Source organism: Mobula hypostoma, chromosome 27 (genome assembly GCF_963921235.1).
Source record: "Mobula hypostoma chromosome 27, sMobHyp1.1, whole genome shotgun sequence".
Taxonomy (NCBI): domain Eukaryota; kingdom Metazoa; phylum Chordata; class Chondrichthyes; order Myliobatiformes; family Myliobatidae; genus Mobula; species Mobula hypostoma.
The window spans coordinates 7,695,406-7,719,820 of NC_086123.1; the positions used below are offsets into that span (position 1 = coordinate 7,695,406).

Here is a 24,415-nt window from a genome sequence, read left to right on the forward strand (position 1 = left end):
TCACAATTTTCATAAAGCTAATTAAATCATTTTATCACGTGATTACTAAATATATTTTGTGAGATTATTCCATTGCTTGTGGAATCCAGATTAAGACCTGAATGTAAATATTTATCCCAATTATTAATGATAAATATATTTGACTAATGATATAATCGCAGCTATTAAAAATAGTGCATCAGAATGCAGAGGAGTTACAGTAGAGGTCACCGTACATTCATGATGCAATTTAACAGCAGACTTCCAGATGCAATCTGAAACTGACAAATGCAATTCAATTTGCAGTGCTCTGCATCAAGTGGCTGTCAAGCTCGGAAAAACTTCGGATGAGGATCCTTCAACAGCAATTAAATTTTCTGACCTTAAAGAGCAGGGCAGCTGGGATAAAATGTGTCATCCATTCCTGGGCGAGGAGCGTGGTAAGATATTGCTTGGAGTAAAGATTTAAGCACCTCTGCCAGCGTCAATGTTAATTTATAAAGTATTTGGATGTGAAGTGGAAGTGGAAGGGTGGGATTTAACCTGGAGGTTGGAGGTGTTGTGGATAATGCAGAAGATTGTCATAGGCGTTACAATAGCTGAGCTGCGAAGTGACAGATGGAGTTCAATCCAGAAAAGTGTGAATTGATTCACTTTGTAATGTATTATTAAATGCCATATATACACATACACTATAGACACACATACACACATACACACACACACACACACACACATATATAGTGAATTAAAAGGGTTGAGGTATAAATAAAGATACATCAAATAATCCAGAAAATCTGATGATCTGGCTACACCTAAATCCCAAAAGTGCTGGATTATCTGAGTTTTACTGTATCTGGCTTTTATTCTCTTGCTGTGAAGAGGGCCTTAGGCTGTCAGGACTGTCCTCAATCCTATTCTGACTTAATGTCCAACGTGAAGCACTTTCCAGCACACGTTTCTAAGGAATGACCAGCATCAGGAAGCCTGGTGATAGGTTGAGGTATTAATTCATCTGCTACAGAGATCAGGCAACTGAAAAGAAAATCAGGTTGAATTTGCAACAGGTGCCCTGTTTGTTGCTGCCCATCTTGAACTCCCAGCATCTCAATTTCTTTCCCATTGTCAGAGTGTTCGGGCTGACTGTATTGGTCAGGCTGGTGCCTCAGCTGAGAGTATACAGCCTTTGAACAAGCAGAACTGTACTATTCAATCTCAAGTAACACACCCAAAATGCTGGAGGAGCTCAGCAGGCCAGGAAGCATCTACGGAAAATAGTAAACAGTTGACGTTTCAGGCTGAGATCCTTCGACAGCGCTGGAAAGGAGGGGGGAAAGAAGTCAGAAAAAGGCGAGGGAAGGGAGGAAGGAGTACAAGATGGCTGGTGATAGGTGAATTTGGGAAGTATGAAGAGCTGGAAAGTTGATTGGTGAAAGGAATAAAGGGCTGGAGAAGGGGGAATCTGATTAGAGAGGACAATGGACAAAAGGGAAGGGGAGGAGCACCAGAGGGAGGTGTTGGGCAGGTAAGGAAAGAAGGTGTGAGAGGGAAACAAGAATGGGGTATGGTGAAGGAGAGAAGTGGGGCAATTACTGGAAGTTCAAGAAATCGATATTCATTAGATTAGATTCAACTTTATTGTCATTGTGCCGAGTACAGATACAAAGCCAATGAAATGCAGTTAGTATCTAACCAGAAGTGCAAAGAATAGTGTTATTTACAAAATATCTGTGAATAAAAGTGCTACCGCACACAAATATAAAAGTACTGAGACAGTACAATACAGATGGAATACTGCTTAGCGCTGTGATGAGAGGTTCAGCAGGGTCACGGCCTCAGGGAAGAAGTTCTTCCTGTGCCTGCTGGTGCGGGAGCGGAGGCTCCTGTAGCGCCTACCGGATGGGAGGAGAGTAAAAAGTCCATGGTTAGGGTGAGATGCATCCCTGATAATGCTTTTCGCCCTGCCCAGGCAGCGTTTATGGTAGATGTTCTTAATGGTGGGCAATTGGGTGCCGATAATCCGCTGGGCAGTTTTCACCACACGCTGGAGGGCTTTGCAGTCCGATACGGGACAATTGCCATACCACGTTGAGATGCAGTTGGTGAGTATGCTCTCAGTGGTACAGCGGTAAAAGTCCGTCAGTATCCTGGGACAGAGGTGAGCTTTCTTGACGCTCCGTGGGAAATAAAGGCACTGTTGCACGTTTTTGATCAGGATGGAGGAGTTCAGGGTCCAGGTGAGATCCTTGGAAATGTGGACACCAAGGAATTTGAAGCTTGATACATGCTCCACTACAGCTCTGTTGATGTAGATGGGGACTATCTGCATCATGCTATCAGGTTGGAGGCTACCCAGACTGAATATATGGGTGCCACTCCTCCAACCTCATCATCATAAACATATATGTTGGAAAGGGAATGGGAAGTAGAAGTCAAATGTGTGGCCACCAGGAAATCCTGCTTTTTGGGGTGGACAGAGCAAAAGTGCTCAACAAAGTGGTCTCCAATCTATATCGGGTCTCACAGATAAATAAATACTATTCAATCTTAAAGTCAGTCTAATGTTTTGTGAATATTTACAGAGAATGTTCTTTGGAATGCTAACCAGATCAAATAAAATCCAATGATACAGCAATACGGAGGATGAAACAAATGCATTTCACTGTGAACTTTACTGCATTAGAATTAATCTGCAATTTAACTACTGAGTAATAACTAACTTTAAAGGAGGTTATGGTGAGGCAGGTTTTGTCTTTGATTCATTAGAGTCATTGCTTTGAGAATTCATTTTATATATCTCATACTTTTCCTGCAGATGGAGAGTACAGTATTCGATGATCTATAAAATCGGCGCAGATGTATAACTTTCTCCTGTTTCATCTTGCACATCAAAATTCTGAGTTTGACCTTATTTTTCTTCACAAACAACAGCTATTCAACAGCTGTCTGTCTGCAAAAATTATGCAATATAAAGCTGAGGACTCTATGAAATTGCCTATCTCCCAAAGCACTCAACTTGCCTGCATTTGAAATGTAATTATAGCCTATTCTTGACTTCTAGTACTAACTCAGGGAAGACTGGAATACAGGATGAAAGTCTAACAGTGTTTGCTCCTCATCCTCTCTGATATTATAAAAAAATTGCATTCAAGATATTTGTAAAAGGCAGTCTGCCCTTCAAAATAACCCATGCAATTTAACTTACTGACTCACTTGAATTATGTTACTGTGGCGGTGTCTCCAAAAAATGTATTAGCATGAGTGTGCAGAGAGTAGCTTGCAGTGATAGAGAAAGGCAAAGGAAGATCAGCAAAAGTACCGTAAAATTCATCTTCCAAAGATGATCCTGTTAAAGCTTTCAATGTTATGAAGACACTTGACAAAATGATCAGGGAATATTGTTTCCTCGGAGAGGAATTTAAATAGGATTCTAATGTTAAAAGCTAGAACGTTATGGTAAGGAACAGGAGTCCCCAGGAACTTAGCACGGGCTCATGACCTTATAGTATAATTTACTATTAAAAATATATAAGAATATTCATTTGAAAGTCTCATGAGACAAGTAAGTTACTGGATAGAGACAGAGTGGAGGACTAACGTTGAGATGATGGATTGGTTTGGTGGGTTACAGAGCCATCAGGGAAAAATACCCTTCAGCCCTTGCATTCAAACAACAAGCCTCTTATTTTCCCAATTCTTTTCCATCAGGTCACCCTGAGATTCAACTACTCACGTAAACACCAATGGCCACTTACCTATCCACCCGCTCCCCTTTGGGATGCGAGGGGACACCAGAGTATCTGATGAAATCTCCACAATTAGAGGGAGAATAGGCACACTGCCTGTAGACAGAATACGAGGTCGGGATTTAACCCGGATTACAGGAGCTGTGAACAGGAGCATTAATGGCTGTGAGACTGTGATTTATGTAAGAGAATATATTTGCTGTACTTGGGAATCTTTGTTCAAGAAAAGTTCTATTTTTCTTGAAGTAGGACTTATTGCTAGAATATGAAAAAAAACAGGGATGTAATGCTACAGGTTTATATGGCATTGATCAGACAGTATTTGGAGTATTGTGAGCAGTTTTGGGCTCCATATCTAAGAAAGGATATACTGGCATTGGAGAAGATCCAGAGGAGGGTTAAGAGAATGATCCCGGGAACGAAACCATTAGCATATGATGAAATTTTAATGCCTCTGGAACTGTGCAGTTCAGAAGAATAAGGGGGATCTCATTGAAAACTACTGAAAATTGAAAGGCCTAGATAAAGTGGATGTGGAGAGGATGATACCAATAGTGGGAGAGTCTGGGACCAGAGGGCACAGCTTCAGAATAAAAGGATGTCCCTTCTGAACAGAGATGCAGAGGAATTTCTTTTGCCAGAGGCTGGTGAGTCTGTGGAATTCATTGCCACACGCAGCTGCAGACATCCCACCCTGCAAAAACTAATTTCAGGGAGGTCTCCACCTCACAGCAGTCTGTGTCGATGAATTTGCTCATTTTGCAAGACATCAGATTCACAGGTGTTTTGAGAGACTGCTGACTTCTGAATTCTGTCTTAATGTGATACACCATGCCGAATGCCCCCTTCGACATCACAATTAGAATCTGACTGCACCAAAAGCAGCTTCGTCAACTGGCAGAACTCTTTGAATATCAATTGCCCTGTGCTCACAGATTTTACTTTGGACGGCTTCCCCCAGAACTCATCTACTGGCAAATTTTTGTAGTTTGGCACCAGTCCTTCAAGGTTATTTGACACATAATCCAGGACTCACCTCAACATGTCTTTTACAGTCATTTAACTCACCATGGGCAATAGAAAAGTCACTGTTGCAAACAGTGCAGCGAGCAACACTCTCATTATTTTTAACCCCTATTAGGCAAGGGTACACTTTAGTGTAGTCTGGGGTGAAGAACGTTTTATATTTTCTTTTTTTTTTGAACACTCTGCCATGGCGCTACAGGACACTAAACTGAACTGATGGACAATGTAATAGAGAGAGAGGTCAACTGTAAAGCCCACCCACAGAGAAAACTGATTGGTTTCTCTTTGTTCTAAGTAGACCCATCAGGATTCTCCCTCTCTAAAATAAATATATCAGTTTCCAGGATATTGTATATAATTTGCGGGCGTCAGGGAGCCACTATCAATATGCGGGAGGCTCCTGGTACTTACGGGAGAGGTGGGATGTCTGCAAATGTGGAGGCCATCATTGGGTATGTTTATAAAGGATGCTGACAGATTCTTGATTAGTAAAGGTGGCAAGTTACAGGGAGAATGAGGTTAAGCGGGAAAATAAATCAGCCATGATCAAATGGTGGAGAAAAGTCAATGAGTAGAATGGCCTAATTACGCTCTTGTGTCTTAAGATCTTATGGTCTTTTCTATATTACATAATTGAATATATAATTTGGTAAGTAATACTTATTCCTCTTTGATCTTCTTACTTGAATAGGAAAAGGAGCTAACAAATAACAGAATTGAAAATTGAAAAATTTGTGAAAATGCATCTTATGTAATGGATAATTAATTAAGGAGAAAACAATAAACCTTCTCATTTTGGGGAATTTATTTGCTTAATACTCACACTTTGTTAGTAATCCAACAAAATGGACAACAGCCAAAAACTCTCCTGAGAATTTCATGGCTTTTGCATGCAATATTTTTCATCTCACAATTAACATAACATCCTTAATAATATAAAGCACAACATCATTCAAGAGAACAATTTGTATTGATACGCAGTGTATTTTATCACCTCCTGGATGTCCCATCTTAAAATAGCATCTCCAATTGTGTTTACTTCCTCAGAACTGGGTTCTCAGCCTAGACTTTTGCTTTCAAGACCCTGGTGTGGGACTGAAATAAAATTATACTCAGAAAGCAGAGTTTATTCCAACAGGGCTAGGTCTGATGGCTGCTTTGCACTTCAGGTACAAAAAGTGATGGAGTGATTACAGCACAGAAATCAAACCTTCCGACCAAGAAGTCCGTGCCAACCATCAAGCACTCAATTACACCATTTTATTTTCCTTACATTGGCATCAACTCTACACACACCAGAGGTAATTTAGTAGCCCTCTGGCCCATCACCATGCTGTCTCAGAGATACTGCTCACATTCCACGTGGACAGCACCAGAGTTCCTGGAGCGGTGAGACGGGGTGGCTCAGAGGGAACCCGACTATGCATTGCAACCGATAGACATGCTAGGTTCAGTGCAAGAGGAAGGGTGCATGAGTGCATGTGCGTCCTGAAATTTGACTCTCCGTGACAGGAGTCACAATCATCCTGCAGATTTCGGAGCTCTCTTTGGCGCTTCCCCCCCCCTTGAGCGGTAACAGCAACTCATTCTCAAATATCGAAACTGTGATAAGTTATTCCATCACCGATGCTCTACGGTAACAGGCCCAATGAGCCCAATTATCACCATGTGATCAATTAAGCTAATAACCTGAACGAATTTAGATGTGGGAGGAAACTGGAGCACCCGGAGGAAACCCGCATGGTCACGGAGAGAAGGTGGGGATTAAACTCGGGCACTGGCACAGTAAAACATTCCACTTAACACTCCACTACTGTACCGCCCAAGGAAAAAATGTCTTAAATAATTGGATGAGCAGCTAGTAATTTTGAATATGGAGGCATCCAGACTTCAAATCCCCAAGTCCAACATTTTAACAATTGATGAAAAGGAAGAACTTAGTGTGCCCTGCTGGGCTTGGCAAATGCACCTGGATACACGTTACTCTGGGAACAACGGTGAGCTAATCTACCGCCTCACACTTGCTCACATTTTGCCAGAAGGATGCTACAGGATTCAAAGTCTTGCCCTGGGTGTGAGATGTGGCATCAGCGCAAGACTTAAGGTCTTAAACTTGCTACCTGATGTCAAGTAGTCAGTTGCACAAATTGCAGACTGTCAGGACGCTGAAGGCAAACTCTCATGTAACCACTTGGAACTCAGCTAAGCCTGGATTTCCAGCATCTGCAGCTTTTCTCTTATGTGTTACTTGCTTAGCAAGAAGTCAGATCCATACTGTATCCTGTATTGGCAAAAATTGAATAAGTATCAAGCACCAAAGAAACACGTAACATTTCTGTACATTGACATCTTTACAATTGCCAGGAATGAAAACACCCTGGATGGTACAAAGAACAGTAAATTAGAAAATCCAAGCATCAACAACAATAGCCAATACGTGTCATGGACTACAACAGCATAAGATATAGAAGCAGAAGTAGGCCATTCGGCCCATCAAGTCTGCTCTACCATTCAATCATGGGCTGATCCAATTCTTCCAGTCATCCCCACTCCCCTGCCTTCTCCCCATACCCTTTGATGCTCTGGCTAATCAAGAACCTATCTCTGCCTGAAATACATCCAATGACTTGGCCTCCACAGTTGCTCGTGGCAACAAATACCACAGATTTACCACCCTCTGACTAAAGTATTTTCTCCGCATCCCTGTTCTAAATGGACGTCCTTCAATCTTGAAGTCGTGCCTTCTTGTCCGAGACTCCCCTACCATGGGAAATAACTTTGCCATAACTAATCTGTTCAGGCCTTTTAACATTTGGAATGTTTCTATGAGATCCCCCCTCATTCTCCTGAACTCAAGGGAATACAACCCAAGGGCTGCCAAACATTCCTCATAGCGTAACCCTTTCATTCCTGGAATCATTATTGTGAATCTTCTCTGAACCCTCTCCAATGTCAGTATATCCTTTCTAAAACCAGAAGCCCAAAACTGCACACAATATTCTAAGTGAGGTCTCACCAGTGCCTTATAGAGCCTCAACATCATATCCCTGCTCTTATATTCTATATCTCTAGAAATGAATGCTAACATTGCATTCTCCTTCTTCACCACTGACTCAACCTGGAGGTTAACCTTTAGGGTATCCTGCACAAGGACTTCCAAATTCCTTTGCATTTCTACATTTTGAATTCTCTCCCCATCTAAATAATAGTCTGCCCGTTTATTTTTCCACCAAAGTGCATGACCATACACTTTCCAACAATGTATTTCATTTGCCACTTCTTTGCCCATTCCTCTAAAGTATCAAGTCTCTCTACAGGCTCTGTTTCCTCAACGCTACCCACTCCTCCGCCTATCTTTGTATCATCAGCAAAATTAGCCACAAAACCATTAATCCAAATCTTTGACATGCGTCGTAAAATGCAGCAGTCTCAAATCTGACCCCTATGGAACTCCACTGGTAACCAGCAGCTAGCCAGAAGAGGATCCCTTTATTCCTACTCTATTTTCTGCCAATCAGCCAATGTTCCATCCATGCTAGTAACTCCCTGTAAGTCCATCGGCTCTTATCTTGGTAAGCAGGCTCATATGCGGCACCTTGTCAAAGGCCTTCTGAAAATCCAAGTACACCACATCCACTGTATCTCTGTTGTCTACCCTGCTTGTAATTTCCTCAAAAAATTGAAGTAGGTTAATCAGACAGGATTTTCCTTTCAGGAAACTGTGCTGGCTTTGGCTTATCTTGTCATGTGCCTCCAGGCACTCCGTAATCTCATCCCCTAACAATCGATTCCAACAACTGATGTCAGACTAACAAGTCTATAGTTTCCTTTCTGCTGCTTCCCACCCTTCTTAAATAGCGGAGTAACATTTACAATATTCCAGTCATCCAGTACAATGCCAAAATCTATCGATTCTTAAAAGATCATTGTTAATGCCTCTGTAATCTCTCTAGCTACTTCCTTCAGAACCCAAAGGTGCATTCCATCAGGTCCGGAAGACTTATCCACCTTCAAACCATTAAGCTTCCTGAGCACCTCCTCAGTCATAATTTTCACTTCACATACTTCACTTCCCTGACACTCTTGAATGTCCGGTATACTGCAGATGTCTTCCACTGTGAAGGCTGATGCAAAATACGCATTCAGTTCATCTGCCATCTCTGCAACTTTCATTACAATATTTCCAGTGTCAACAACAGGAATTCTGCAGATGCTGGAAATTCAAGCAACACACATCAAAGTTGCTGGTGAACGCAGCAGGCCAGGCAGCATCTCTAGGAAGAGGTACAGTTGACGTTTCAGGCCGAGACCCTTCGTCAGGACTAACTGAAGAGTTAGTAAGAGATTTGAAAGTGGGAGGGGGAGGGGGAGATCCAAAATTATAGGAGAAGACGGGAGGGGGAGGGATGGAGCCAAGAGCTCACAGGTGATTGGCAAAGGGGATATGAGAGGATCATGGGACAGGAGGTCCAGGGAGAAAGACAAGGGGGGGGGGAACCAGAGGATGGGCAAGGGGTATAGTCAGAGGGACAGAGGGAGAAAAAGGAAAGTGAGAGAAAGAATGCGTGTATAAAAATAAATAACGGATGGGGTACGAGGGGGAGGTGGGGCATTAGCAGAAGTTAGAGAAGTCAATCTTCATGCCATCAGAACAGCTTGAACAACATTTTCTTCTTTTGTGTGAACTTAGACTACATGAAGTTTGAAAAATACTCTTAGATCTTTCAGTTTAGACCTTAGCATGTTGTTCTTTTACATTTTGAAGTCTTTCAGACAAATCTATTGGATGGAAAAAAGAATTGTCTATGATCAGCAAGGATCCCTTGTGAAATGCTTTACAATATTCCTGACTATAGTTAACTGCAAATTATCAATCTCATTTAAGTGGCTGATATGGGAAATAAAAACAGATTCTCCTCTAAGTAATGAATTAATCCATGGTGTTGAGCCATGAGAGATGGAGCTATACTTTGACTGCCGAAGAGATGGCAAAGACCGTCAACTGGGACAAAAAAAACAAACTACTGGAGGAACTGTGTGTGTCAGGCAGCGTCTGTGGAGACAGAGAGATTGTCAATGTTTTGAATCAGCATCTTGCATCAGATTGTTATATCTATAACATACTCTCAATGGTCATTTTATGAGGCACAGAGGGTATCTAGTTCAAGATCTACTGCTGCTGTAGCCTATCTCCTTCAAGGTTCGATTTTTGTACATTCAGAGATGCTCCGCTGTTGTCACCTTCAACAAGTCTGGCCATTGCCCCCTAACACCTCTCATTGAGAAAGACATTTTCACACCGAGAACCACTGCTCACTGGATGTTTGTTTTTCACATCATTCTCTACCAGCTCCAGAAACTTGTGCGTGAAAATCTCAGGAGATCAGCAGTTTCTGAGATACTCGAACCACCCTGTGAGAAGCCAACAACCATTTCGTAGTCAAAGTCACTCAGATCACATTTCTTCTGATATTCAGTCTGAACAACAACTGAACCTCTTGACCACGTCTACATGTTTCCATGCATTGATTTGCTGGTACATGACTGGCTGATTAGATATTTGCATTAATCAGGTGTACAGGTGTGTCTAATGAAGTGACCGAGTATATTTGCATGATTTAATTGATTGGAGGGAGAGAACAATTTCAAAATCATATTGTATCGGGTAAAGAGGTGAGGCAGCTCAGTCTATAAAGGAGACCTATGATGCAATAAACCTATGGTAAGGGAGAAACATCCAAAGGAGTGACAATGGTAGCTACAGGACCGGGAAAGAATGGCAATGGAGGAACCAGAAACCCATCTGCAAAATGATACATTTTCAGTCAAGCATCTTCTGATTTATGCTCCAGTGATTATCTCCACGCTGCCTTTTGTTTGCTGCATTGATTGCTATGTCACAGTGATGTAGCATGTTAAGTGCTACGCCTATTAACAGTCACACATTTCTTCTGACCTCCATTTTACAGCGCTAAGCAGTATTGCATCCGTATTGTACTGTCTCAGTACTTTTATATTTGTGTGCTGTAGCACTTTTTTTATGTGCAGGTATTTTGTAAATAACACCATTCTTTGCATTTCTGGTCAGATGCTAAATGCATTTCATTGGCTTTGTATCTGTACTCGGCCCAATGACAATAAAGTTAAATCTAATCTAATTTTCTACCTCACTCAAGTCAAGCTGTACTGCATGTAAAACCTCACACTTACACCCATCTGTACTGAGTTTCAAATGCCAACAACTAGTTTACTCGCTTATTTTATCTGTCCCTCTTCATGGAGTTAAAGTGCTTGTGGATTTCAGTTAGAATACCTGTGTTTAACAAACCACAAGGATTATCTAAAGTAGTAACGGAGGGAAGTACAATGGGTGCTGCACTTGCATGAATTATTAAAGAAAATTAAGGGGCATTCAGTTAGAGGCAGGGAACCAAACTGGATTTTTTAAAAAAAGCCGGTTATATTGGATAATACAGAGAACAGAAGTTCAGAAAAAGCTTTTGTGCAACTGTGTCCTGGTATCCTAGAGTTCAGTTCTGGCCACAGCTGTTCATTTGTACATAACTGACACAGGCCCTGGGGAATGGTGTTAAAGCTACAGATGAGGGAACCAAAATAGATTTTTTCTGGACTTGAGGAAGCTGCAATGGGAATATAGGAACATTGCCAAAAAATTCTGTGGCAATATTCACTGTAAATACACGACTTAAGTATGTGTTAGTGAAATTAAGAGGTTCTGCATGGATGTAGTCCTGATGCAGTGAGAAAGCAAAGGGATTTGGAATGGAACGTTATAGGCCGATGGGACCGTAAAGTAAAGCTAATGCGGTTTTGTGCTTCATTACAAGAGGTATAGAATATAAAACAGAATCCACTTAAACCGTAATAAGAAGTTTGAGGGGCATGTATCATAGGGATCAACAATTGATATTGAGACTTTAAAAAGGGGGTAATCTAGATTTATGATTCTGCCTTGTATGAGAAAATACAGATATATAGAGCTGCTGGAAAAATCAAAGCTCCACTTAGAAGATTAACATGAAATATGCCTTAATGCAATTGGAAGTGGCTAAAATTAGTTGATCAGGACTGAAAACATTTAAGTGTTTCGAGAAATTGGTGGATCTGAAACAAATCAGCTTCAATATAAGATTAATTATGAGAGACATAGCTTTGAGGGAAGGAGAGAGTTCTTTACTGAGAAAGTGTTGACACTAACATTCACAACCAGCGATTGTTAATATTGAAGAATAAACTGGGTAGGCGAACAAGGAAATGGGAACACGTCAGGCAAAAGCGAACAGGGTTTTTTTTTTGCAAGTGTAAACTGAAAACAGTGACATAGTATGTTCGTGCGACTTGGCCTTTTGAGTTGCAACCACTAGAAAGGATGCATTGAGCTTCTTATTTTGAATTATACGTTTAAGTTGATAAGAGCATTTTATATAGGAACAATAAGGAATTTCAGACTGACAATTGGGTGAGCCAGAAACTTTGGGGCGCCCATGACTTTTTGTCTTTAGCTTATCCTGTCCTTGTTGAAGTGTTTGCGAATGTTTGGATTGCTAAGGAAAATAGGTAACAGATAGATTATTGACAATCACATACAAACAGTATATAGTATATTGACACAGCTTGCATATTTTACATTTCTTTATAAAAGTAAAACAGATGCAAAAGCATTCTTTTATCAAAAGCCACCTCTAAAAATTCCAACAAAAGATTGAAACAGGTGTAAAATAGTAACTAATTGTACTGCTTTGATATAGCGATAGATCATATTTGATTGAATTCTACATGACTTTCTGAGAGTGCCTTGTTGATGCCCTCAAAATAGGAAAGGCAATTTCTTTCAAAAATTAGCAGTTTTTTTTCTTCATTGGCAAGGAATTGGTCAGGTGAAGAGTACAAGTGATTATTCAGCAAGCAGAAGAACTTAAATAGTTCCTCCAAGCAAAATGAATGCACGCAGCACAACTTAGGGTGTTATTGAACAGGACAGTTCTTGCTGTATGTGGAAATGTGGCAAAAGTATCTTCAGGAAAAGACACCGTCAGACTGACTGCCTCCTTTAATCCTGACAGACACATTTCTAAATTGGTAATGCACGTTTCACTCAGGATCACACCTAACATTTCCTGCTTATTTTGTTCCAGCATACAAAGTCTTGCTTTTCAATCAGAACATCATGGGTTTGAAAACCAAGGATAGGAGAATATTGCTTTTTGCTGGTTTTAAAAAAAGAGCCTAATCAGATGAACTGGAGTTCTGTCTCATCAACAAAGAGGAACAAGCTTATTCTAAGTCACTCTCCTCATTGCCAGGCAATTGCAAGCCAGTATTGATAGGAGTTGCAATGAGGACCATTATCCAAGTGTCCTGGACTCCACAGGATATGCTGCATGGAATATTGTCTAGGTGAAGATAACAGGGCCTGATCAGTGGAATCAGATTATTTCTGTCAGGAAGGCTGACTCTTACGTCTAGTAAATTTATGAGTCAGTTACAGTCAATCCCATTTATAGTAAATGAAAGGGAAAGGCACTGTGTGCGCTGTTCATCTTCATCACTGGACTACATTTTCAGCCAACTGATTTTGGTTTAAATGCAGCCTTCTATTTTTATTTCGAGGTGGCAGCTTTTTCTAATAAACATATTTAGAATGTAGCAATGAAGATCTGGGAAGGTCTTATTGAACTTAATGTGTGGAACAAAAGATACATGGCTCTACCTTAAAGAAAAGCAGAGAAGTTCCTGCCAACATCCCAATGAACATTACTAAAATGTGAATGATTAGGACATTACCACTACCTTAACGTGTGCAAAATGGCCACCTGTATTAAACCATATATATGTTGTAACTGGGTTAACTGTCTGGACACGCCCCTCTGCTGACTGCCCCTGTGGCTCCTCCCACAGGTTCCTGTATAAAGGTGATTTCGCCTTGCCCCTACCCCTCAGTCCGGGGGGCAGACACTCACCATGGAGGTTGTATTGTACAGCGAATAAAAGCCTTTCAGCATTTTACCCAACTTCAGTCTTTTGGAGTTATTGAGGGTGCTTCACTGCCTCATTTCCTGCCACAGTGACCAAACTCTAAAAGCACTTCATTTGTTCTTAAGAAATTTTGCATGTCTTAAGATATAGAGGGCACAATATAAATCTCAATTGTTAACTTTCTGTCCCCACCACTCTTTGAGCTGAAGGAGATGCACACAACTCAGCTGAGAAAAGAAAGCAGAGGATTATACCGAGTAACCGTATGTCCCTCCCTACAATGCCTAAATGCCTCAAGGGGATTTACAGGGAGGTCAGAATTAACTCTGAACAACAACTGGCAGAAAAATTAGTTGGGGTGGGTGGGGTGGTGGGGGGAGCAAGCTGACTTGAGGAGCAAAATTTAAAAGAACACCTCTAAGTGGTTAAAGGAGAAAAATGATCAATGCTTAAGGTTGGGACCCTGACTCAGGACTGTTAGATATATAACATATTTGTTTGATTTAATTGACCGGATGGCAGGAAGTTTCAAAATCATTATCGCACCGTGTGATGATATGAGGCTGCTCAGACCCTAGAAAACATGGGCAATATGTTGAAGCATTTACTGAATGAAAGTGTCAGCTTAATATGATAAGCAACTCAACAGTGACAAAGTCCTGGGAGGTTTATGATTTGGATAATAAATGGAACCTTTGATCTTGCCTCACTGTTGCCAAGGGTACTGTGTATCCCTTTAGTCTGTTCCCATTGTACTTCAGTGTATTATGAAGGAAAAGGGGATCATTTTGAACATGAAACTTACTTAGTGTTGTGTTGTGAACCTCCGTATCATTACTTTGTCTGTGGGATGTTGCTATTAGCTTTATTACTACCTCGACACGTTAAGAGGATTACATAGCCGGTATAGAATGAGAAGATATGGGTTACTTCATGATCAAAACCGATGGCCCGATGCTTCCATATCACTGATCTTCCTGAAACATACGAGACAGAGAAACATTGACAGATTGGGTGCTAAGAGACTCTCTTGGATAGACCTCTCAGAGCTGATGTTAGGATAAGGAACAGCTTTTCTTTTTTTGTTTGAAAAAATAACATTTAAGATTGAGAAAAGGAGAAATGTCTTCACTGGCAAGGTTGTAAATATTTGAAATTCTTCACTGTATATGATTGTGAGCACTCGGTAATCAAGTACATTCAAAAGTGACATCTGAAGAACTTGTGTTGTAAAGCAAACCAGGATTATGGAGAGCATGAATTGGGGTAGAGGGTTATTGAATGGTGGAGCAGGCTTTCAGTATATAGTCATATGGGTTATTCCTGATACCACTTCATTGATTTTCCTGTTACTGTCACAGGTCATGTCCACAAACCTCTCAACATCTGCTTACACTCTCTGGAACATGTTATAGTAGTTGAAAATCAGAATCTGTTCAAGCCCTTGCTTTATTTCTTCACGTTTATCAAGAGCACTTTGAATCATTTTACCTTCTTATGGTGGGTTACCCTCTACGCTTCAATTTTCTTTATCCGTCCAAAGCAAAACAGTGATCTCACAATTTAAATAAAAACATTGCAAGCCCGTAGCGCTGGGTGAAAACAATCACAACATAAATACAAGCTCTGCTGCTATGCAAGTTGCAGATTGATTTTGGTAATGTCACACTGCCAGTTACATTTGCTGTTAACATGGGCAGAATCCTAATAAACATTGTTATAGTATTTAGAGGAATAGGTACTGAAGAACCATGGAGAAACTCAGCAAACCAGGCAGCATCTATGAAAGGAAATGGACAGTCAACTGCCTAAGCTGCTGAGCTCCTCCACTGCCTTGTGTATAGCTGCAGATTCTAGCATCTGCAGTCTCTTGTGTCTCTCTTAATAGATTTAAACCAGTTTGGCATGAGAGGGGTAGGGTTTGCTACTTTGACAGAGACATCTCTCTCTCTCTCTCTCTACACACACAATTATTAGAACATAATTTTCCCCTTAAAATGTAAGTCAGATCATTTGATGGGAGACTCTGGGCAATTACAAATCGTGATTAAAATCCCTGACTCCACTACCTTAGCACATGTAAAAGACAGGGCCTTATGAAACAGCAGGATAGCTATGAATATCGTTTAACACAGATGCATGTTAGCTTCCCACAGGGTCACCACAGGCACAGATTCAAAGACGGTTTCTAATGTTGACCAACAGTGCACCACACTGTCCACCACACTGGGCTCCCTGTCTACTCAAGGCAGTGGAGAGCACAGTCAGTGCAGGATGGAAATAACATCTCATCTTGGCTGATATCAACACCAGTGCACCTCAAGGATCTGTACAACCACCATTGTAACTAGGCACAGCGCAAATGGCATCTATACATTTGCTGATGACACTGCCGTTGTCGGCAGAATCTCAGATGATGGTGCGGAGGCGAACAGGAGAGAGACAGATCAGCTGGTTGGGTGGTGTCACAACAACAACCTTGAACTCAACACCAGTAAGGCCAAGCAATCGATCATGGACGTCAGGAAGGGGAAGTCGAGGAAACACACAGCAGTCCACATTGAGGGGTCAGCAGCAGAAACGGCAAGCGGTTTCAGGGCATCAACATCACTAAAGAGCTGGGCCCTATATCTTGATGCAAGTATGAAGAGGGCACACCAGCGGCTATATCGCGTGAGGAGCTTGTGCAGATTTGGTATGTGTCCAAAGACTCTAGCAAGTTTCTACAGATGTACTGTGGACAGCATCCTCACACTGCCAGTCCAGTACGGAGGGCACACTGTACAGGATCAGAAAATAAAGCTGCTGTGGGTGGTAAACAGCCAGCCCCATCATGGGCACTTGCCTCCCCATCATCGAGAACACAGTATTGCTGCCGGAAAACAACTAAATTTGTGACATAGGTCAGTGAGAATAAAGCTGATTCTGAAAGACCATTACTTTATTGAGGACAGGTGGCAGTGTCACCCTCCGTGCAGTGTGTGTGAATATCCGTGTTCAAAAGGATAGATTTTTTTATAATAGTGCCAGAGAACATCAACCCTTCAAAGTTATCACTGTCATCGAAAGCATCCCTGAGCATCGCTGTCCTATAAAATCCTCCTATTTCTAATTCAGATCTGAGCTTATGGTAATATTTTAAGTTGACACCCTGCAGCGGTTCATGCTGCTTTATGACATTTGCTTTGTTTGTCCTTAAAACAGGATATCCATGTACATCTTGGAAACGTTATGTTCTATCTGTCAATTCTTTGTAACTATGTAGCAATGCTCAGGATTTTACTTACCCTGCCTGTTGGTGGCTGCCTTAACCAAGAGCACACAACTGATAATTTATGAGATGGTAGTAAATACCCAGATTTCAGCAAAAGACATTATTTTTAAGTTTGCCAATTACCAGACAGTACATGCATAAGAACTTTATGTCCCCAACCAGGGGTAGCTCCTTGCATTTTAGTTTATCCCAAAATTTCACCTTCTCTCTACTGCACCCATACGCACAACAAAAGAAAACTTGCATGAAAGTTTCTTTTAAACTGTTCTGCAGCTCTGCCTCACTTAAAATCAAAGTTCTGCAACATCTGTTGAGGGCAAGGAGAAAAGCCAGGCTTATTATCTGCCTGTAAGCCATCTGCTGTATGCTTGGACCTCCTCTCACAAGATCAGCTGAATTTTTAATGAACTCAGGCTGGTTAGAAACAGCTTGTAGATACAATAGCAGGAGAGCCCCTACAGCTGTAGTAGTGCCGAATACAGTGTCACTGTTAACTTGGATGTATAAGTGGGGGTTGGAGAGCCAGTACTAATTGCCAAACTGCCTGCTGCAGATTCAAATGAACTTCCAGTGACATGGCAATTCCTCTCAGTGAGCAGGAAGACATACACACTCACAGACACTCATTATATATAAACACTTTCCAACACAAGCACTCTGACACTTATGCACACACACACTCACCCACTTGTGTGCACTCACCCTCACACTGTCACAGTCTTACACATACCGACGAGCACACACACAGGCACACATATGCACATACACAAGCACACTTGCATACATACACAGGCATTTCCTCTCCACACACACGACCCATAGCTGTAAGCACACATGGCACAATGCAAGTAAAAGAATTAGATGGTAATTCATTCTGTGCAGCCGTACAGGAAATGATTTATTATTGACTTTGCTTCAATTGGTCTTGGGAGTCTGGCTTTAAGGATTGCATCACAACTAAATCCCATCAGCTAAACACTGCATTTCTTAATTTGGTCTAAATTTGTACACTGTACCAGATGACTATACTTCCTCTTAAGCTAATGATTAGTGTCCCTTCCTATTTTTTTACCGATATCTTTACTACCATGTAACTGTTGCCATACCGACTCCCAAATTGAACTGAGTCCTTTCCAGAGCTCAGTTCAAACAATGGGAAAGCTAATACAACTTCTAATGATAGATTGTTTTACCACCTCCCCTACTCCCCTTAATAAAGTGCAGAGGAAGGGAATTAAGTCAGCCAGTATTCACGTCTGTGTTATAATTCAAGATACAAATTATAGCAATAAATGAACTTAAATGCAAGGAATAACAAATTTTGCCCCTTCCCGGGCTATGTTGTTTTCTGGCCCTCTCTCTTTCTTTCATAGGATTGGTTTGGCTTCACATTGTGTACCTTCTTCGATCTGAAATGAATGGTTATATATTGCTCTGGAACATGTGACAATATATAGAACAACTTGGTCTATCTCAGCTGGCTGGCCTGCTATGACTCAATAGTTTAAACAATCGAACGTTTCTCAGTTCTAAATAATCTCTATTCCCACAAATGAACTGCAATGAATATGTACTAATCATCAGAAACTGAGATGTAACTTTCTGCATATATTTTCAAATATTTAGCAAAACCTTCAATTCTCAATCCTATCCATGAAATCTTATTTACGAATACTATTTGCCATATGTTCCTGACACATGTCCTATTATTGACTTCATTTATCTGCTAAACTCGACCTCACCCTTTGGGAGTAACTATTCAAAGGGACTCTTGTTAAATCCATAAACCTCCAGGTTAATTAATTCTCTCTGGTTTAAACAAAAAAAAATGATCAGTCGAAGAACTTTTTTTCCAGCTAAAAATATGATCACTTGAATTGAAGTGAAGCCCTCCCGTCCCGTTTTAGATATCCTTTGTTCTTATTTATAGTTTCTATTCTGACTTCGATAAAGCTTTCCATTGTCACCCCACCCCGCGAGTGTCATTGCCTCTGCAGTCTGAGGCTTTCTCCAGCCAGTACAGTGAACGAGGGGATCTTCACCAGGCTACCCCAAAACATTTCCAGCGGGGAGAGTTCGGGAGCAGCTCCTGTGTGGGGGTTAACTGTAGCAGATGGCCAATTAAGTGTACAGCAACCTGCCGAGTGTTCGCGGCTTATAATACTCTCATCTCCCTTTAGTAAAATAAAGAGAAACGCCTGCTTACTTGTTCAGGGTCCTCCGGGCTGTGATGCTGGCAACGATTATGCTTTCTGGCCGAGGGGTAGCCACCGCCTTGAATGTTCCCTTCCAGAACTTTTCGAAGAGCTGTTTCTCGCCCTGCTGCACGCTGGCCATGATGAACAGGCAGGTCTTCTGGAGAACAGGCAGCGGAGAGAGAGAGACCGGAGCGTTGTGTGGGCTCTCTCGCTCACACACAGACGCGCTCAGGCATGCACACAGAGACACAGACACACACACACACACACACACACACACACACACACTCTCTCTCTCTCTCTCTCTCTCTCTCTGTCTCCCTCCCTGTCTCGGGGCTGCCGCGGAGGAGCAGGAGCTGTCCAGCAACTGAAACGATCCACCTATCTGTTCTTCTGCACAAAGGCAGTTGGGGGAGTCCCAACTCTGTCTCCCTCTATCTCTTCTTGCGCGGCGGTTCAGCCAGATGCGTTGCGGATTTACAACAGTTACTAATGAAACAAAGGGACCAGATGAGTTTGGGGAAGCGCGGCGAGAACGGAACACAAACAGTCTGACGTTTAATAGATGCAATAACGGCCGCTGTCAGGAAACGGGAGCGAGATTGGACAGAACACAAAAGCAGCAGTGTGCATTCAGCACCTAAGCAGTCCCCGTGTTTTGTCTGATTTAGTTGTGACGTTGGAGCGGAGCTGGTCAGCTGGCTTTAACGTCTCTTCCCCTTCTATACCCCTCCCTCTCTCACTCACTATCCGCCTTCCCTTACACAAAAAAGCAAATCCTGCTGCCGTTTAGTTGGTACAACAAAGGGCTGCAGGTTGCCCGAAAGCCGGCTTTACGTGCGCCAGACAGAGGTCGCCGGCCGCATTTGCGAGCAGCCCGTCACATCCCCGGTCGAGTGGAGTGGCGGAAGAAATCAGCCTTTGGCCGAAAGGCGCTTCTTTAGGTTGCACACTTTCCGCTACTCCCTGTCTAAAGCCCGCGATCTGCTCTGTAAAAATTCCCTTGTATTTCAATGGAGTTTATATATCTACGTGTTGATGGCGTTGTGTTCAACTCGTAATCATCTTGTAGCTAATATTGTAAATAAATGCCAACAGTAACATGTGGTTTGCATCACTGGTTAATCAAGGCATTGCTGGATACTTGGGGCAGAGGTGATAGCGTGGTACAATGCCTTCGCTGTGGTGACAAAGGAAACAGTCAAAGCAGGTAGCAAGACTCACCTTCCAAAGCCAGCAAACACTAAAGCCCCCAATAGTTTAGAAATAGGCCCTTCAGCCTGTCAAACCTGTGCCATATTGTTATTCTGCCTAATCCCATCGAGCCACACCCAGACCATAACCCGCAATACCCCTTGCTTCCATGTGCTTATCCAAACTTCTTCAAATTGCTGCTACCAGACCTGCATTCACCTCATCCACCGGCAACTCATTCAACACCCTCCAAGTGAGGAATTCCCCCTCAGGCTTGTTAAGAAATTCTGTTGATCTTCCATCTGACTGGCACAAACTTCATTTTCTGTGCTCCTTCTAACACCTAATTCCTGGACCCTTGTGTTTTAAAGATCCCCTTAAAACACATCACACACACACACACACACACACACACACACAATGCTGGAGGAATTCAGCAGGCCAGGCAGAACCTATGGGAATAGTGCATTTCGGACTGAAACCCTGCATTAGGATGCTCTTAGGGTTAGGGTTAGTCCTGATGAAGGGTGTTGGCCTGAAACGTCAACTGTATTCTTTTTCCATAGATGCTGCCTGGCCTGCTGGGTTCCTCCAGCATTTTGTGTGTTGCTTGGATTAACAACGTCTGCAGAATTCCTTTTGTTTGTGCTTAAGACACAAGGTTCTTGTCTCCCACCCTCTTTTTGAACTCACCAGGGTCCTCTCTCCCCTGCTCACATGAAAGTCGCAGCTTCTGTTTTCTGCACTCCCTTGCAACTTACTGAGCTCACCAGGACATATACTACTGTGCTCTTTAATTTCTAATAAAAAGAGAATTGAATGATTAATTGGAACAAAATCTAAGAATCTGGAAAATCTGCCTGAGTGTGCCAGATTAATGGAATTTGATTGTACTGGGCAGAGGTTCACTACCAAAGAGTTATGGTGGCTAAATCGTGGGGATATTTAATTTAATTTATTAGCTAATCTTCATGGCAGAAAGCTGATTTTCATTACATTTATACTCCATATATGTATGTCAATGACGACAATAAACTTGAACTTGAAAGAGGGAATTGATTCAATTTTAAAAGATCAGGAAAATAGACTGTATGGGGAACTGGTACCAGAAAGGAGCTGAGGCCTAGGTTAGATTAGCCGTGATGAGATTGAGTGATAGGATAGGTTTGAGGGACCTGCTAGCATCCTGTATATCTATTCCTACCTTCTTATGTTCTTTTCAACTGTCCATGCCAGAATTCAAAAATTAAAACATAAAAGGCTTGAAATATTCAGTAAGTCAGGCTGCAGCTGTGGGGGACGGACAAAGACCCTACCTCCATGGTGTGCGCTCGCTTCGCAGGTCTGAACCCGAGTGGGGAGAAACGGCAGGCTTTCTCCGTTGCAAGGGTGACTGGTACCGACTCGACCCAGGAGCAGATGAACGGCAGATTCCCCATGAGGAGATGGAAGCAAGCGGTTAGAAATAGGAATAGCAACAGAGGCTCCGAGGAAGGACTCAGTGACACCGCGAGACAATTTATTCTCTCCAATACAATGACTCCGCTAAGGCACTAAACAGGAGTCCTCTTTAAGTAATCATAGAATGCAGGAAACCCATGCCAATCACAAGTTACTGACCAGGTTGATAGAAAGCAAAGGGCTTAATGACTTGTTGAGAGAACAATTAGTAAATACAGGTGCAAGGGAACACGAGCAGCCCATCACTCGATGGCAAGCTGCAGCAGCCTGCACGCTCATGACACCCTACAGTCAGAGCAATAGATTCCATCATGTCATCTGAATTTGAAATTTCCTATGCCCTCCACCTTATCCTTCAAACAGCTGAGTGGTTCGTTTATTTCATTGCTCTTTGTGAGAGCTGCCGTGTGTAAATAGACACATATACTTCCTCCTTCACAACTGTGATGGTCTGTCTGAATACTTAGTTTTATTTTTATTTTGCGTACCAAGGTTGTGAGAGAGACAAAATAAATAGGTGCTTTTCTTTTCACTTTGCAAGCTCAGTCCGCCAAGCAGCCCTACATATCTGCAGAGTCTTTTGCATGAGTTTACTCTCTTCTTAGACCATCCATCTATAAGAAAAAGGAGCAGAATTAGGCTTTTTGGCCCATCCAATATGCTCCGCCATTTCAGCATGGCTGATCCAATTTTCCTTTCAGCCCCAATTTCCTGCTTTCTCCACGTATTTTCTCTTCATGCCCTGAACCAATAAAGAATCTATCAACTTCTGCCTTCAGTACATATAAATACTCGGCATCCACAGCTGCCTGTGGCAAAGAATTCTGCAGATTCACCACCCCCTGGCTAAAGAAATTCCTCCTCATCTCCATTCTAAAAGGACGCCCCTGTATGCTAAGGCTCTGTTCTCTGGTCTTAGACTCTCCCATCATAGGAAACTTCCTCTCTGTATCCTCTTTCAATACAAATTGTTCCCATAACCCAAAGCTATCAAGATCTGTATTTCCATGGAAAGAAGAGACTTTCAAAATCTTGCAGTAGGGGATGTGTAAGTAGCAAGTAGTAAAACTGTGGTTTAATAATTACAAAGGGAGATAGAAAATGCACGCCAAAAGGGCAATGTTACAATAGTCATGGGGGGTTTCAATGTGAACGCAGATTGGGAAAATTAGGGTGATACTGGATCCCAAGAGGGGGACTTTCTAGAATGCCTATGAGATGGCTTTTTAGAGAAGCTCACAGTTGAGCTCACTAGGGGATCAGATATCCTCGATTCAGGGTTGTTTAATGAACCAGAATTAATTAGAGAGCTTAAGGTAAAAGAACCCTTAGGGGAAATGATCATACTATAATTGAATTCACCCTGAAATTTGAGAAGGAGAAGCTAAAGTCAGATGTATCAGTATTACAGTGGAATAAAGGGAATTAGAGAAGCATGGGAGAGGAGTTGTCCAAACTTGATTGGAAAAAAAATACACTGGCAGGGATGACAGCAGAGCAGCAATGCCTGGAATTTCTAGAAGCAAGTTGGAAAGCACAGTATAAATATTTCCCAAAGAGAAAGAAGTATTCTAACGGCAAGTTGTCACAATCGCGGCTAACAAGAGAAGTCAAAGACAACACCAAAGAGGGCTTATAATAGAGCAAAAATTAGTGGGAAGTTAGAGGATTGGGAAGCTTTTAAAAACCACCAGAAGGCAACTAAAAAAAATCATTAAGGAGGTAAAGATGGAATATGAAAGTAAGCTAGCCTATAATATTAAAGAAGATACCAAAAGATTCTTGAGATACATAAAGATTAAAGAGAAGTGACAGTAGACAATGGACTGCTGGAAAAATTGTTGGAGAGAATCACTAGATTCTGGAATGCTTCCGGAAGACTGGAAAATTGCATATGTCACTCCATTCTTCAAGGAGGGAGGGAGGCAGAAGAAAGGAAATAATAGGCCAGCTAGTCTGACCTCAGTGGTTGTGGAAATATTGGAGTCAATTGTTAAGGATGTGGTTTCGGGGTACTTGGAGGCACTTAATAAAATAAGCCATAGTCAGCATGGTTTCCTCAAGGGAAAATCTTGCCTACAAATCTGTTGGAATTCATTGAAGAAGTAACAAGCAGGATAGACAAAGGAGATCTGTTTGATGTGTACTTGGATTTTCAGAAGGCCTTTGACAAGATGCCACACATGAGCCTGCTTAACAAGTTAAGAGCCCATGGAATTAAAGGAAAGTTGGATAAAGCTTTGGCTTCTTGGTAGGAGGCAAAGATTGGGAATAAAGACAGCCTTTTCTAGTTGCCTGCCAATGACTACTGGTGTTCAATAGGGGTTTGATTTGGGACTGCTTCTTTTTTCGTTATATGTCAATGATTTGCATGATGGAAGTGATGGCTTTGTTGCAAACTTTGCGGACAATACAAATATAGGTGGAGGGGCAGGTAGTTTTAATGAAGTAGAGAGCTACCAAAGGACTTAGACAGCTTAGGAGAATGGGCAAAGAAGTGGCAGATGGAAAACAGGGCAGGAAGTATATGGTCATGCACT

General features: G+C 41.9%; 1 protein-coding gene across 1 annotated transcript in view; it reads right to left on the reverse strand.

Moving 5' to 3' along the window:
• srrm4 (serine/arginine repetitive matrix 4) overlaps window positions 1–19,769 on the reverse strand; it is a 346,727-nt gene extending 326,958 nt beyond the window's left edge. The window contains exon 1 of the mRNA XM_063034245.1: window positions 19,229–19,769. Within this exon, the coding sequence (XP_062890315.1) occupies window positions 19,229–19,359 (131 nt within the window). The 5' untranslated portion in view covers window positions 19,360–19,769. The remainder of the gene's footprint in view (window positions 1–19,228) is intronic.
• Window positions 19,770–24,415: the final 4,646 nt, after the last annotated feature.